This window comes from Montipora capricornis, chromosome 9 (genome assembly GCF_036669925.1).
Source record: "Montipora capricornis isolate CH-2021 chromosome 9, ASM3666992v2, whole genome shotgun sequence".
Lineage (NCBI taxonomy): Eukaryota > Metazoa > Cnidaria > Anthozoa > Scleractinia > Acroporidae > Montipora > Montipora capricornis.
Window position 1 is genome coordinate 2,857,636 of NC_090891.1, and position 13,482 is coordinate 2,871,117.

General features: G+C 38.9%; 2 protein-coding genes across 3 annotated transcripts in view; one reads left to right on the forward strand and one right to left on the reverse strand.

Annotated features, from left to right (window-relative positions):
- LOC138016807 (pancreatic lipase-related protein 2-like) overlaps positions 1-8,727 on the forward strand; it is a 16,784-nt gene extending 8,057 nt beyond the window's left edge. For both annotated transcript variants that reach the window (XM_068863996.1, XM_068863995.1), the window contains exons 5-8: positions 1,298-1,486; positions 5,280-5,519; positions 6,061-6,098; positions 8,553-8,727. In XM_068863996.1, the coding sequence (XP_068720097.1) occupies positions 1,298-1,486; positions 5,280-5,519; positions 6,061-6,071 (440 nt within the window). In that variant the 3' untranslated portion in view covers positions 6,072-6,098; positions 8,553-8,727. The remainder of the gene's footprint in view (positions 1-1,297; positions 1,487-5,279; positions 5,520-6,060; positions 6,099-8,552) is intronic.
- Positions 8,728-10,931: 2,204 nt separating this feature from the next.
- On the reverse strand, positions 10,932-11,759 carry LOC138017120 (substance-P receptor-like). The gene has a single exon (XM_068864315.1). The coding sequence runs from the start codon at positions 11,757-11,759 to the stop codon at positions 10,932-10,934; it is 828 nt and encodes a 275-aa protein (XP_068720416.1).
- Positions 11,760-13,482: the final 1,723 nt, after the last annotated feature.

Consider the following 13,482-nt stretch of genomic DNA (forward strand, 5'->3'; position numbering starts at 1 on the left):
GGAAAGACTTGTAAGTCGTCAGGTATTGTGTTTCGGCATCAGATGAGTAGGGTTAGAAGCGATGGTATTTATAGGGAAATAATTTGATTGTAGGCACACGCTACAAAAAATCCCATGCGCGTGCTAAGAATTAACTCGTCATTCGATAACTGGTCGCTATTGCACACTTAACACTACGAACTTTCATTAGTAGGGTAGTTAATTCATCCTGTTAAATTAGTTTTTTCTAGAAAGTCCTATCCACAAATAAACATTTAAGAATATGAACTCCAAGGAGAAAAGATACTTTACAAAACAAACTATCAAACAAAGACTTTATTTAACGCGTAAGGGTGGCCCATTCACCAACTTGGCTGATAATTATCCATAGAGGCCCAATGCATATGACCCTAGCTGCCAGAGGTTTTTCTCTCTCAGAGCGATGGAATAGGCGAGGAAAAACCTCTGGTACAGGCCGTTGAGAACCTCAGTTCCATACCCCGTTTGATTGACATCGAGAAAACTCAGTAATTTGATACGTGATATATCCTACCAATCAGCATGTTCGGTTTCCAAGGTACATTTGTCTTATTTACTTCGATGTCAAATTCAAAAATTCAATTTTCCATATAAAACTTCGATGTAGAATGTGAAGATAAAAACTCAAATTCCGAAGTTGAATTTTGGCGGACATCTACGAAAAACAAAAAAAAATAAAAATAATGTAGAACCCACTGCACTTTTTCTGCCTTCAAAGCCTCGATTTCCGGAACTCTGCAGCGTTTCGATTATGGCCATAGTGGGCATGAGGAATCAGGTTGACAGCAATTAAACCAATCAGAGTACTCCTTAGAACTGACAAGTTCCTGGAACCAATCAAATTGTTAGGGTCAAAATCTGACTCTGGGAATATGAAATGGCATCCCACTGGACCGTCCTTCTCAAAAAACTCGACGGCATGTACCAGGGGTTTTTCTCGCCGCTAGGTAAAATGTGGATAACCAATCTAACCTTGGTAAAAACGGATTCAACCTGAGCCCTGATTTGACCGGCAACATTTGCGGTTTGAAAGTCTGTGAAATGATTTAAAACGTGTGCAAATTGAATGAAAGCTCCATTTTTAAAGCAAACAAAAACTATAATAATTGTTCGAGATGAAGCGGGAACCAATCTTTAGTATAGGTAAACGTGTGCCTGAAAATCATGCGGCTGAGATAATAATGAAAGGGATTCACTTAAGGAAAGCGTAAATGACTACATATTACAAAAACAGGAATTCTTCCTAAATTCGTCTTGTTTTTTTTTTCAATGCGTCAAGGTTTAGATCCCGCCTTGCCATTTTACACTGGGAGCGACAATGACGTTCATCTGGATAAGACTGATGGGCAATACGTCGATGTCATCCACACAAACATGGGTGTAGTAGGAACTCCAGACCACGTGGGCCATGCTGACTTCTTCCCAAATGGTGGCAGCTATCAACCGGGCTGTGCGAATGACCCAACGGGTACGTTTTCGTAAAATTCAGAACTCTTATTTGAAGGTGGCGCGTGTAATGTAGCGGATATCTCCAGCGCTCCCCACCCTACTGAGCACTCCGGTTTGAAACCCATCAGGTGCGTTTCAAAGTTCACCCACCTTTGCATCCATCCATCCCACCTTTGCATCCCTCTTAGGGATTGTGACCCCACACGAGTACATATCTGTAACATACGAGTACATACGAGTAACATACGAGTACATACGAGTAACATACGAGTGACATACGAGTACACACGACTAAATATGGCAATATACAGGTTATATACGAATACGTTGGTTACATACGAATGAATAGGAGCAATACAAATGAAATGTACCGTTTTTCTCTTTACATTTCATTTTTACACGTGCGCGGGTCATGTCTTGCATACACACGCGAGCGCGCGCAAGTGCCACACGCGCGCATACCACACACATGCGTCACACATGTGTACCACATTCAAAGACTAAAGTACAGTCCAAAGTACAGCTTAAGGGATGAACGGTGTCTGTCCACGAAGATGTGAAACCAATCGGCATTGGTGAGTAAATTGATGTGTAAATTATTTTAAAATCAATTTTAAGGAGTTAACTTATGATTCACAACCAATATCAGAAAGATAAAAAACGACTTAGGCACACCACAGAAAGTGAGACCTTATACTTTATAGAAGTGTATGGCCAAAGGTTAATAGTGACCTTTGGAAAGTATTCGGCAAACGGCAGGGATCAGCAAGTGATTCTTCAATTCAAATTCTTCCCAACAGATAGAGCTCTTTCCATTTTACGTGGGAAAATTAGAGGGGGCCTGCACAAGGTGTTTGTGTAGCCGATTGTTATTTTGTGGTAAATGTACTAGATTTACCGTTTGCCTCACCTATAGCGATATATCGCTATGAATTTAATTCAATGATAAATAAACGTTGAATTAGCTTACCTGTGGTGTATAGTCGTCCTTTTGCCTCAAAAGTGGTTTTTTGAGCGATTTTGAATGATTTTGAGTTCACCGTTGACTGTTACTATTATAGAAGTAAAAGGGTGGAAGCCTTGTTTTGAAAGGGTCCCAGCGCAGGAGAGATTTTCCCCCCAAAATCGCATTGCTCTGCTTTCAAACTTCGCAGCATAAAGGTCAAAAGATGCACAATTCTCCTCGTACCTTCCAATCGAAAATCCATTCAAACGGCCTGGAGCTAGCCCTCGAAGAAGATCAAAATTTCACAGTATTCGAGCGGTAAGAATGCGTAGCAAAATTCTCATGTGCCAGCCACAAACCGTCACGCCGTTTGCTCATCTTTGATTGGATGATGATTTCTCATCATCCAAATTACAGACAAATGTATGGAAAATTAGAAAAATTGAGGCCCTGTTTACAAGCAGGTAGGGTTACCCTAGCAAGAGGGTTACCTAAGCACTCTGACATTTATTCTTTTTTTCATCGACGTGTTTACAAGGCAGCTAGGGTTACCCTGGCGCTAGGGTAACCCTATCTGAGTGCTAGGGTTACCCTAACTCTAGGGTACCCCTAGCTGCCTTGCAAACGCTCTGCTAGGGACAGCTCGCTTACCCGGGACAACTTTTTGGCTGTTTCCATTGTGTTTGGGATGCTGGCGGTTACCAAGCACGCAAAGCTGTCCCGGGTGGTAGGGTAACCCTACCTGTGAAATTTTGCTTGTAAATCCGGGCTATCTTTAACCCTCCTGCTAGGGTAACCCTAGCAGTAGGGTTACCCTACCTGCTTGTAAACAGGGCCTAACTGAGCGTCTTCTAGCCAAGAGACATCCTTCAAACTTTTTGAACACAAATCAATCTTCTACCTAGTACTTTAACGTTGCCATTCACAAATTGTGTAATATTCAATTTTGGAAAAGGCTATTTGCACATCGGATTCCCTTACAAACACTGTAATTTCAGACAGCTTGGCGAACTCGTTTATTAGACAGCGTCGAAAACCTTACCGGATAAGGCCTATTGATACTTCACGTGAATACAGTAACAGACAACTGCTCTCAAAGGGTACACCCCGTCTCATTTTGTTATTAGTAAAATTCTCACCAATATTTCCACTTAAAATGGAAAGCGCTCCATCTGTAGGGAAGAATTTGAATTGATAAATCGCTGGCCTATCCCTGCCGTTTGCCGAATACTTTCCAAAGGTCACTATTAACCTTTGGCTATACACTTCTATAAAGTATAAGGTCTCACCTTCTGAGGTGCCCCTAAGTTGTTTCGTATCTTTCTGGTATTGGTTGTGAACTATAAGTTCACGCTTTTACCTCAGTTAAATAAAATAGGATAATTATTTGGATAAAATAGCATCTGCCTTTACTTTACTCAAAACCGATATACATGCTTTATGCCAACATTGATTTTAAAATAACTAGACGCGCTACGAGCGTAGACTGGGTTTCTTGTGGTACGTGTTACACAAAAACAGAAGGCACTGAATTGGGTGGTATTGAACTGCAATGTTCGAGTATTTTTTTTTGTGGGAGATGGGGGGATAGGTGCGTGTGTGTGTGTGTGTGTGTGTGTGTGTGTGTGTGTGTGGAGGGGGGGGGGGGGGGGTGTTGTAGCTCATTTGTGTGGTCACCCAGACGTCATGCCAGCAATGGCCCTTTGGCTAACACGTTCACACGTTGAATTATTTTGTTATGTTGTGTCCCTTTTTAAGGTCTTTTTCTTTTTAAAGCTTTGGTAATAAATTCAGTTCAAAGATAACAAAACACGCTCTTAAGTGAAACTCACCCTTTTATTCTTTAAAGGGACTATGTCACTCAAAATTATATGATCCATGATTTGGAGTGCAAGGATGGCGCAGTAATGAGAGCACTCGATATGATTTGCGTTAATTGTTAATTTCAGTTTACAGTTCCCCCAATTAGTGCTCCAGTGCTAGAACGACTAGACACTTGATAAGTTGCTTTCCTTTCCTTTTTGGCCCAAAATGCCCAAAAAGTAGGATGAAACATTGCAAGAACCACTTAAAACTGTCGGGTGTGTATGCAAGACATGACCCATGCACATGTAAAAATGAAATGTAAAGAAAAAAATGGTACATTTCATATCTATTACTCCTATGCATTCATATGTAACCAGTGTATTCGTATATAGCCTGTATATTACCATACTTAGTCGTTTGTACTCGTATGTCATTCGTATGTTACTCGTATGTGCTTGTGTGGTGTTTTAGTCACGATCCCATTTTAGGTCCTTGCCGTAATAAAGGCAGACGCCATTCAAAAAAGACGCTTCGGGTTTCAATCTTTGCTTTCTGCCGATGCTCACTTGATAAAACAAGAAGGACTTTTCAAGGGTACAGTTCAAACCTCAGTTGGTAGTTATTTAATCGTGGATTTTCAAACATCTGGGCCCAAATAAATGGACTCACCAAAAAAAAAAAAAAAAAAGAAATTGCTTAGCTACAATTTTCTTATAATATACTTTTAATTAGAAAGCATTACTTCCTGTGTTTAAAGTTATCTTTGTTGCGGGAGTGGAGGGCCCCTTTGAAGTCGATACAAAATTCAAAAGGCCCATAGCCAGAGCGCCGTAGGATAATTTTTGGAAAATTGGACTTTCCAAGGCTTTTTGAAAACAATGAACTTATTGAAACATCACATTCCACGCCAAGCCATTAACCCGATTTACTCAATTCGTAAAGCTTTAAAGCTAACGAGGGAACCTAACACTGAATGTTTTGAGACAAGAATATCAAGGAAGATGCTGCTTAATTCAGTTACAAACTTGTCAACGCTGGATTTCTTTGCTTTTCTGTACAGACCTTACTTTCACAGTCGGCTGTAACCACTTGAGGTCCACAGAGTTCTATATCAAAACGTTGACGGAGGATTGCCCCAACCCGTTTAAAGGATACCCATGTAGCAGCTATGTTTGGTATAAAATCGGGTGGTGCAACGACTGCGGTAAGGAAGGATGCCCTCTCATGGGTTTCAGGGCTGAGGAAACCCATCCAGAGGGAGAATTCTACCTGGAAACAAGCCCGATGGACACATTATGCCGTGAGTTAATTGTTAATTGTACACGCTTTAGCCGAAGAAATGTCTTTAATACATTTATTGCATTACACGTTGTCTCCAATGGATCTCATCATTATCATCGACACCAGAGTTGTGATGAGCACAGTTTTTGTCCAAAAATCAAGATGGCAGCAACGCTCGCACAAATTATTAAAAGAAAGAAAACGTAAACATTCTCGAACAAGGCATTGCTTTGACTGTAATTCGTAAAAGTCATAAGTATCGTAAAATTATCTTTTCTCTTGAAGTGATATGCCATAGCATTCTGGGCGATGTGTTCACAGTAAACATTTTTCTTCCCCTCTAATGATGGCAAGGCACCCTATCGTTTCTATTTTCTAGTCAATACGGAACGCAAAAATCATTTGGAAAAATTTTTATTCTGGTGTGGAGCCAAACTGGGAAAAAAATGTTGTCTTCGCACTCTCGAAGTTTTCCTTCCCTAGTCAAACATATTCTCTTTTACTTATACATATCTTTTAATCAAGTGTAATTTTTTTATCTTTTCATTTTCTTCCTTCAGCTAAAGCATAAACATGAGAAAGTAACGGGAAGTTATCGGTAAATACCTTTGACTTTATTCAATAATTAATGGACATTCTTGCTGTTCTCTAGCCAATTAAATATTTGCTCTTTTTCGTAGTTTCATTCAGTTTTATCATCACCTAATATACATAACGTTTTTAACCTTAGTTAGCGGTTATCGTTTAGGGACAGCTGCTAAATACTAAGGTTAGTAAGGCACCACTGACATCTAAACTTTGCGCTCTTATCTAGAACAAGAATAACCTACAAAAAAATAGACGTGATAGGAGAATAGGCACTAAAGTTGTAGTCCAAGAGGGTCACCCGCCGTGTGACATTTTACCGGAGCAAAGTCAGTCGTAAAAGCTAAAGTAAACACGAAGAGTTTTAGGAGTTCCTTTTTACCTGACTTTTAAATACGAGTTAGCTTTTTAATTCCATTAGACGTCTTTTATACTATATATTAGTGTTATTGTTGTCGGTCAAATCCGGTTTCAGGTTGAATCCGTTCTTACTTGGTTGAAGATTCACTCTACCCAGTTTAAAGCAGCTACCAGCCCCCCAAAGACTGAAAACACCTTCGGGAGGTGGGGGGGGGGGGGGGGGGAAGGAAGGGAGGCGTATTTCCTTATATGTACTATATAGGTATGTGCGGCCCCAAAGGGTATGGTTTTTAAGCCGTTTTGGTCTGAAATTGGTTATCTATTTTTGACCAATGTCTGAAATAGGGTATGGTTTGATCACTCAATTCTTGAAGTAGGTATTTTTTTAAAAGAAGCTTCTTCCTCATAATTAGGCAATAAGACCATCAACAAGGCCTTTCTCAAATTATTACGCCAACCGTGTAACAAAATAAATAGGTCTGAATTAGCGTATCAAAGTTGTGGCTAGGTCTGGAATAGGGTAGGGAAAATTAGAGATTTTGGTCTGAAATTGGATAAGGATTTTAGGGGCCGCACACCCCCAACCAATTTTTCTTTTCCTAACCAGACCCTATTTTTTCTCTAGGCTTAATGCTGGTTCGAAAAACAAAACTTTATTCAATAAATAAAATGAGGACCACCAATTTAACCTGTAGGTAAAAACGGATTCAACCTAAGAACGGATTCTTCCGGCAATATTATTTCATGTGCTGTAGCTTCCTTTTACTCATAATTTTTTGGTAAAATAGGATATGTGTGTTTATTTATTTCTTTGATCGTGAGCGGGCGGTATCCTGAGAATCCTGCAATCTGATTGGTTCCGGGAGCGGGCAGTATTTTCCTATCTCCTGACCACGGTCATGGTAACCAACTACGCTAAGCGCAGAGTGAAGTTGTGAATTGAAGGAGCGAAGTTTCGATTTGTCTTAATTGTTTATAGAGCAGTGTTATTGTTCAACTTTTTCATGAAAAAACAATGGATTCTGACGAATGCTATCACATTGAAAGCGAATTTTATGACCCAAATGAAGAGGATAAAGAGAACAACGCCAGTTTTTTTCTTAATAGTTTCTCCTACCTTCTAAAAATAGAATTTAGAAATAAATAAAATGTTATTCACCGGCCTTGGTTGGTGCGTATTGGGAAAAACTGTGCCCTCTGTCTCGAGTACGGCCGTGGGCCTTACTCAAGACCTCGGTCGTGGATTGAAAATCAGAAAACAGCTCTCCGATACCTTTAAGGAATTCTGCAGTTTTCGTTAATGGTAAACGTATACCACGTTGTTAAATTCCGAGCAAATACCAGAGCGCTGAAAAAGCCTGCATTTTGTTGCAAATCTATCAATAACATTATGCCCTGGAGTGCCATCACCAGAGAAAACGCTCGCAGCTAATTGAATGGTAGCAAAACTCCCCTGGACTCCGAGTACCACAATACTCAAATTTACGAAGAAATAATTTCTAGTCAACAGTGTCAAAACCTTTCCTTAAGTCTAAGAATAGCCTACATGAAAACGATAATCACTCGTGACAGTATTGTCAAGTCCATATTATTAGAACCTACACTACTTCCTAAAGAAAGCACTCTACACGTCCGAAAACAAGGAAACAAGGGATATTTATCAAAGCGTAGCTGATAGTCACACTTTTTGTTTTTGTTTTTGACTGTTTTTATTTTTATTTTTATTTTTAACATATACATAAATTTACAAAAATAAATGAAGAAAAACACACATGTTATATATACTTAAAAAACTCACTCATGCTTGGCGAAGATAAAAACCAAACAGGCCAGCTGTTAATTTTTGCTCAGCTCAATAACCTAGTCAATGCAAAATAGTGTTTCCCTCAAATTGGATGGAAACGTTTAACTAGATTACCTATAATCGTTTTGAAGTTGTTGCTTTGATATCTTGTTTACATGAGCGTTTTCCAGCAAATAGAACTCGGCCAAGAGGCCGCCGTAAATTGACCTTGATGAGATCTAGCTATGAAAATATATTCTATATTAATTTAATACGTTCTCTCGTCCCCTTTCTTAATTGTTTTTTTTTTTCTTTTCGTTGCAGGACACAGAACACATCACGGAGTCACAAGGAAATAAATATTAATCATGCTTTGACAATTTATGAAATAACTCAGTTCTTAGCTGGAAATAAGAGGTCGATGCCTTTTTTATAGCTTGAATGAAATGTATGCATGTAGTGTTAAAGTGTGCAAATTAAATACTGATTGGTTGCATCATTTTTCGCTGTTCTTGATTATTTATCTTCAAAAAGTGTGAAGCATTGTTTATAAGCGACAACAGTCCCATGACTCCAATTAGTTTTAGAAGAGAAGTTAAGAGGGTTTAGAACAACGACTTCCACAAGAACGAAGACTCCCCAAACCGACAAGTTTTTTTGTAACAGTTATTTATTTGTTTGAGCAGGTTGAAGTTTTAGCAGCTATTCACATAATATGGACCTTCTATACTCACCCACTCACACACTCACAAAGGACAGCTACAACACCGGAAACGTCATCCCCTACCGTTCTCGAATATTGTGACTGTGGGTTCGCGTCCCGCGGGAAACTTATATAGAGTGTTTTCACTCACGTTACCAGTATACTCTTTTAAACACCGAAACAAAGGAAAAAGTTTGCATGATAATAGAGGATTCGTTGGGTAAACCAACATGGCCGCCGTTCCACCACGTGAAAACACTCTACATGAACATGGAAGATATTTGTGGGACGTGGCCAAGGGTTTATAGCTTGTCATTCGAGAAGGCTTAAAGGCCTAACCATTTGCGGGTGTAATTACAAAGGCAGTACTTTCTCCTTAGTTATTTTAAGACCCTGGGTTTAATAAATAAAAACTGAACTACGGACATCAGATTTCCAGTATTGACTCATTGGTTCGCCGGACACAGGCTTTCAGTTCATATACCTGCTGTACCAAATATGGTCAAGGAACGCGCTAGCAATGAAGCCATTTTTGCAGCTCTGGGAAAAAAAAAGGCCGACCAAAACCAAATAAAATCAACATAGAAGAGTTGTTGATCCTGGAGTTTTCAAATCAGTTATTCAACTCTGGCTTGCTGGATATAAAATGATTATAACCAACTTGGCGTTAAGCGCCTCGTTGGTTATCTATCACTTCATATCCAGCGCGCCCTCGTAGAATAATTGTTAAATATAACATATATTTCTTCACTGTTTGATCAGTCTTTCACTTCTTTTTTTTTAAATAGTTACACGCTGATTAGACCTTTTGTTTCGTCGGCCTTACTTCCTAATGTGTCGATTCTAATTACATATATATGTTGCAATTAAAATCCGTTCTCAGGTTGAATCCGTTTTAATCTTGGTTAAATTGGTGATCCGCATTTTACCTAGTTGAATTATGCACTCATGCAACCTCTGTAGCTCAAACCCCTTGTAAAAAGGATATTTAAACCTTCCCTCCTCAAGCTCTGTTTTACGCATCTCAACACATCTTCTTAATCTTCGGTATCATCTTATCGGTTTCTGTATTCATACATTTAATAATCCACCCTTAACATTACAACAATTATAACCCAAGTTATTCTCGCATTTTGATTGGTTCTTGCCTATGATCTATTAGAGGACAGCGGCGCGATTGACGTCATCATCAGCTTTTATGGGAATGAAGTTTAATTCTTTATTCTATAAAAACAAATAGATTTCATGTTGCCGTGCGTCTGTTTAGTAGTAGATCACAGATGACGTCAAAATGTGGTAAGAACAAAAAAATGGCACACGAGGCGATAGCCGAGTGTGTCACTGATGTTCTTACCACATTTTGACGTCTTCTGTGATCTATTACTGAACAGACGCACGGTAACATGGAATCTATTTGTTAATCCGACAATAGTTAATGTTTTGTTTGTGATTGGAAAGCAGGTTTCTGGCATAAACTATGACGTAATAACTTTAATATGTAATTTGAGCAAGAAAGCTGCCCGGTCAGCATTGATCGGTCTCTTAGAAACATAAACTACGAACAGAGAGGGTTTCAAAAAAGCATATAAGCTTTTCCCTCTCCAAATGGTATCAAATAGCCACTTTGCTGTTCTCATCATTATCACATTCATCTTTCCCTTATTCTTAAAACGTGTTGCTCTGTTTTACAAAATGATACAAACGATTCTCTGCCTATAATTTTCCAACTTAATCAATTTAATTCTCCGCAGATCGTAGCTGTCCACCTTAAGTTTAAATTATCCCAAACTAAAAGGGCTTTTTTTGTTTAGTTTCATGACAAAATTGTCATTAATATCATTGTTATTAAATTATTCAAGGAGAATATACATGTAATTCGTAAGGGGTAAAAGGTTTTGATTGCAGCGCCATTTTTCAAAGAGCATTTTCCTTTACTCTTAACCCTTTAAGCTACAATAGTGCCATTCATAGTCAGTCACGGGATATCCAGTGATCTAACATTACAAATGAGTCGTTTGCTCCTTCTGATTCTTGATCGCGATATTTCTTGTGTTCCGTGTGGTTCTTTGGCCCTGGATTTCTGGTTTTGTTCTGCGGATTTTACTCACCATATTTTTCAAGGCCAAGTTCATTTTGCTACTCAGTCCAAGGTAGAGCCACGGGTTGATAGCGCTGTTTGCGTGGGAACACCAGTAGGCTAAAAAGAAAATATAAAACATTATATTCCCAGATGGTTCAATCCGGATTGCGAAGAGTAGGTTGAAAACCTGCGAAGGGAGCCAACAGGCAGCGAATGTAACAACGATCACAATAAGCATTCGAAGGACTCTTCTCTTGGTTAATTCCTGACGTTGTTGACTTTCAGTAAGATGAAAACCAGGCTTTTGGTGAAACCAAACTTTGTAAGCCACTATTCCATACAGGACGGAAATGATGACCAGCGGAATAAAGTAAATGATGGTGAAGATATAGAAGTAATAAAACCGACGCAAGGTTTCTCGAAGATCCTCTCCAAACACTTCAAAGTTATATTGGCACAATTTACCATCAACCTGATCATGGAACACACATATGATGGACGCCAAAAGCATTGCCGTTAACCATATCAGAGGGGTGATGACTTTGGCCTCTCTGAACCAAAGGATGTGGCGATTCAAAGGTTGGAGAACTGCGTAGTAACGATCAATTGCCATGATGACCATACAAAGAATGGATGCCGCAAAATTGATATAACCAAAGTAGGGAAATCCCCTGCAAGTGATTTCTCGAAGCATTCCAGTAATCAGCCACGTACCTCTTTTATAAAATTGAGCAATGGACCAAGTCATAATGAACAACGTCACCAGTCGGACTGTGAAAGGATTTTTCACGCATTCATAACATCGTCATCTGTTATTGCAATGCAATCCTTTACGGACTCCCGCAAGCACAGCTGGACAAATTACAACGTATAAAAAAAAAAAAAACTGCGGCAAGGATAGTGAGTAAGACCAAAATGTCACAGTACATAACACCTGTACTGCGCAGCTTACACTGGCTACCGATCCATAAAAGAATCGTTTTCAAACTACTGCTTTTAACTTATAAAGGATTAAATGGTCAAGCACCTTCCTATATTTCTGAACTGTTGACGAAGTACAAGCCATCCAGAAATCTACGATCGGGTGCCAAATACCTCCTCACTGTCCCTAGATCTAATACAAAAACTTATGGCGACAGGTCCTTTCAAGTAGCTGCAGCGGAAGTTTTTCAATAAACTTCCCATGGAACAAATTCTTTTAAAGCTCAACTTAAGACCTATCTTTTTAATCTATAAACTTTATTGTATCTTTTTGTATATAAATTTTTTGTATATATTAAGCATTTCTGCATATTCTTGCATACTGAAACAACATGTAATTTTTCTAAATGTAATTTGTAATTTCTGTTAACCATTGAAACGCAGTGTAGTGATATACTATATTATTATCTATTATTATTATTATTACTGATATGTACGTTTGAATGTTAAGTTACGGCAAAACTAGCAATCTGTCGTTTACTGATATCTTTTACAGGTCTGGATCCTGCGGGCCCCTATTTCACTGGAACCGATGCCGAAGTTCATCTGGATAAAACGGATGCCGAATACGTCGACATTGTCCACACAAACATGCCACTCATAGGGACTTCAGATCACGTGGGGCACATTGGCTTCTTTCCAAATGGTGGCAGCTTTCATCCTGGCTGTTTGAATGAACTTTCTAGTGAGTTCTGAAGCTGCTGCAGGTGTCTAAGTACTTACACCAGTGTTACACAATCTAAATGGGTAATAATCTAAATACAGATCAGTGGGTGCAAGCTATCTCAGATGATCATCCGAGTCATCCAACCATGCATGCACCGTATTTAGGTCCAAGTACCCATTTTGAATAGTGCTGATAAACTGTGTTTAAGTCTAAACGCCCATTCTAAGTAAGCACCCATCTTAAATCGATTAGCTTTCAATATTGGTAATGGATCTCTATTTAAATAATATAAAAATTCGCCTTCATTCAGCAGCGTCCTTCGATGGTGTGGTAGTTTTCGATGATTCCTTACGCGTGGCTAACGAGCTAGGTTCAACCTTTTTGTCATCCATGTCCGTCGATCATCTTAAAAAAAAAAAAATTCCTTTTTTTCGCTTTTTTTTTTCCTGACGAGAAAATTTCTAACTATAGGGTAAACTTCATGTAATTGAAGTGAAAGAAGAAACGCATATTTCATGAGTTTCTTGGATGACTCGGATGATCATCTGAGATGGCTTGCACCCACTGATTTAAATTTAGATTACATGGGTATTACCCATTTAGATTGTGTAATACGGGTGGTACTTAATGTCTATCCTTAATTAGAATCACCTAACTATTGACTACGCTACTAGAGGACTTACTCTATTAGTAATAGTTCTCGAGTAGCGAAATTCGCCGTTTTTGAAAGTCTACCAAAACAATGGCGGCCGCTTCGCGTTTTGTGGAAATTTCAAAGGAACTTTTAGATAATTTATTGGATAATTCTATCCCAGAAAAGACC

Coding starts and splice junctions, on each gene's coding strand:
- LOC138017120 (XM_068864315.1), bottom strand. CDS start 11,759: ATGACTTGGTCCATTGCTCAATTTTATAAAAGAGGTACGTGGCTGATT.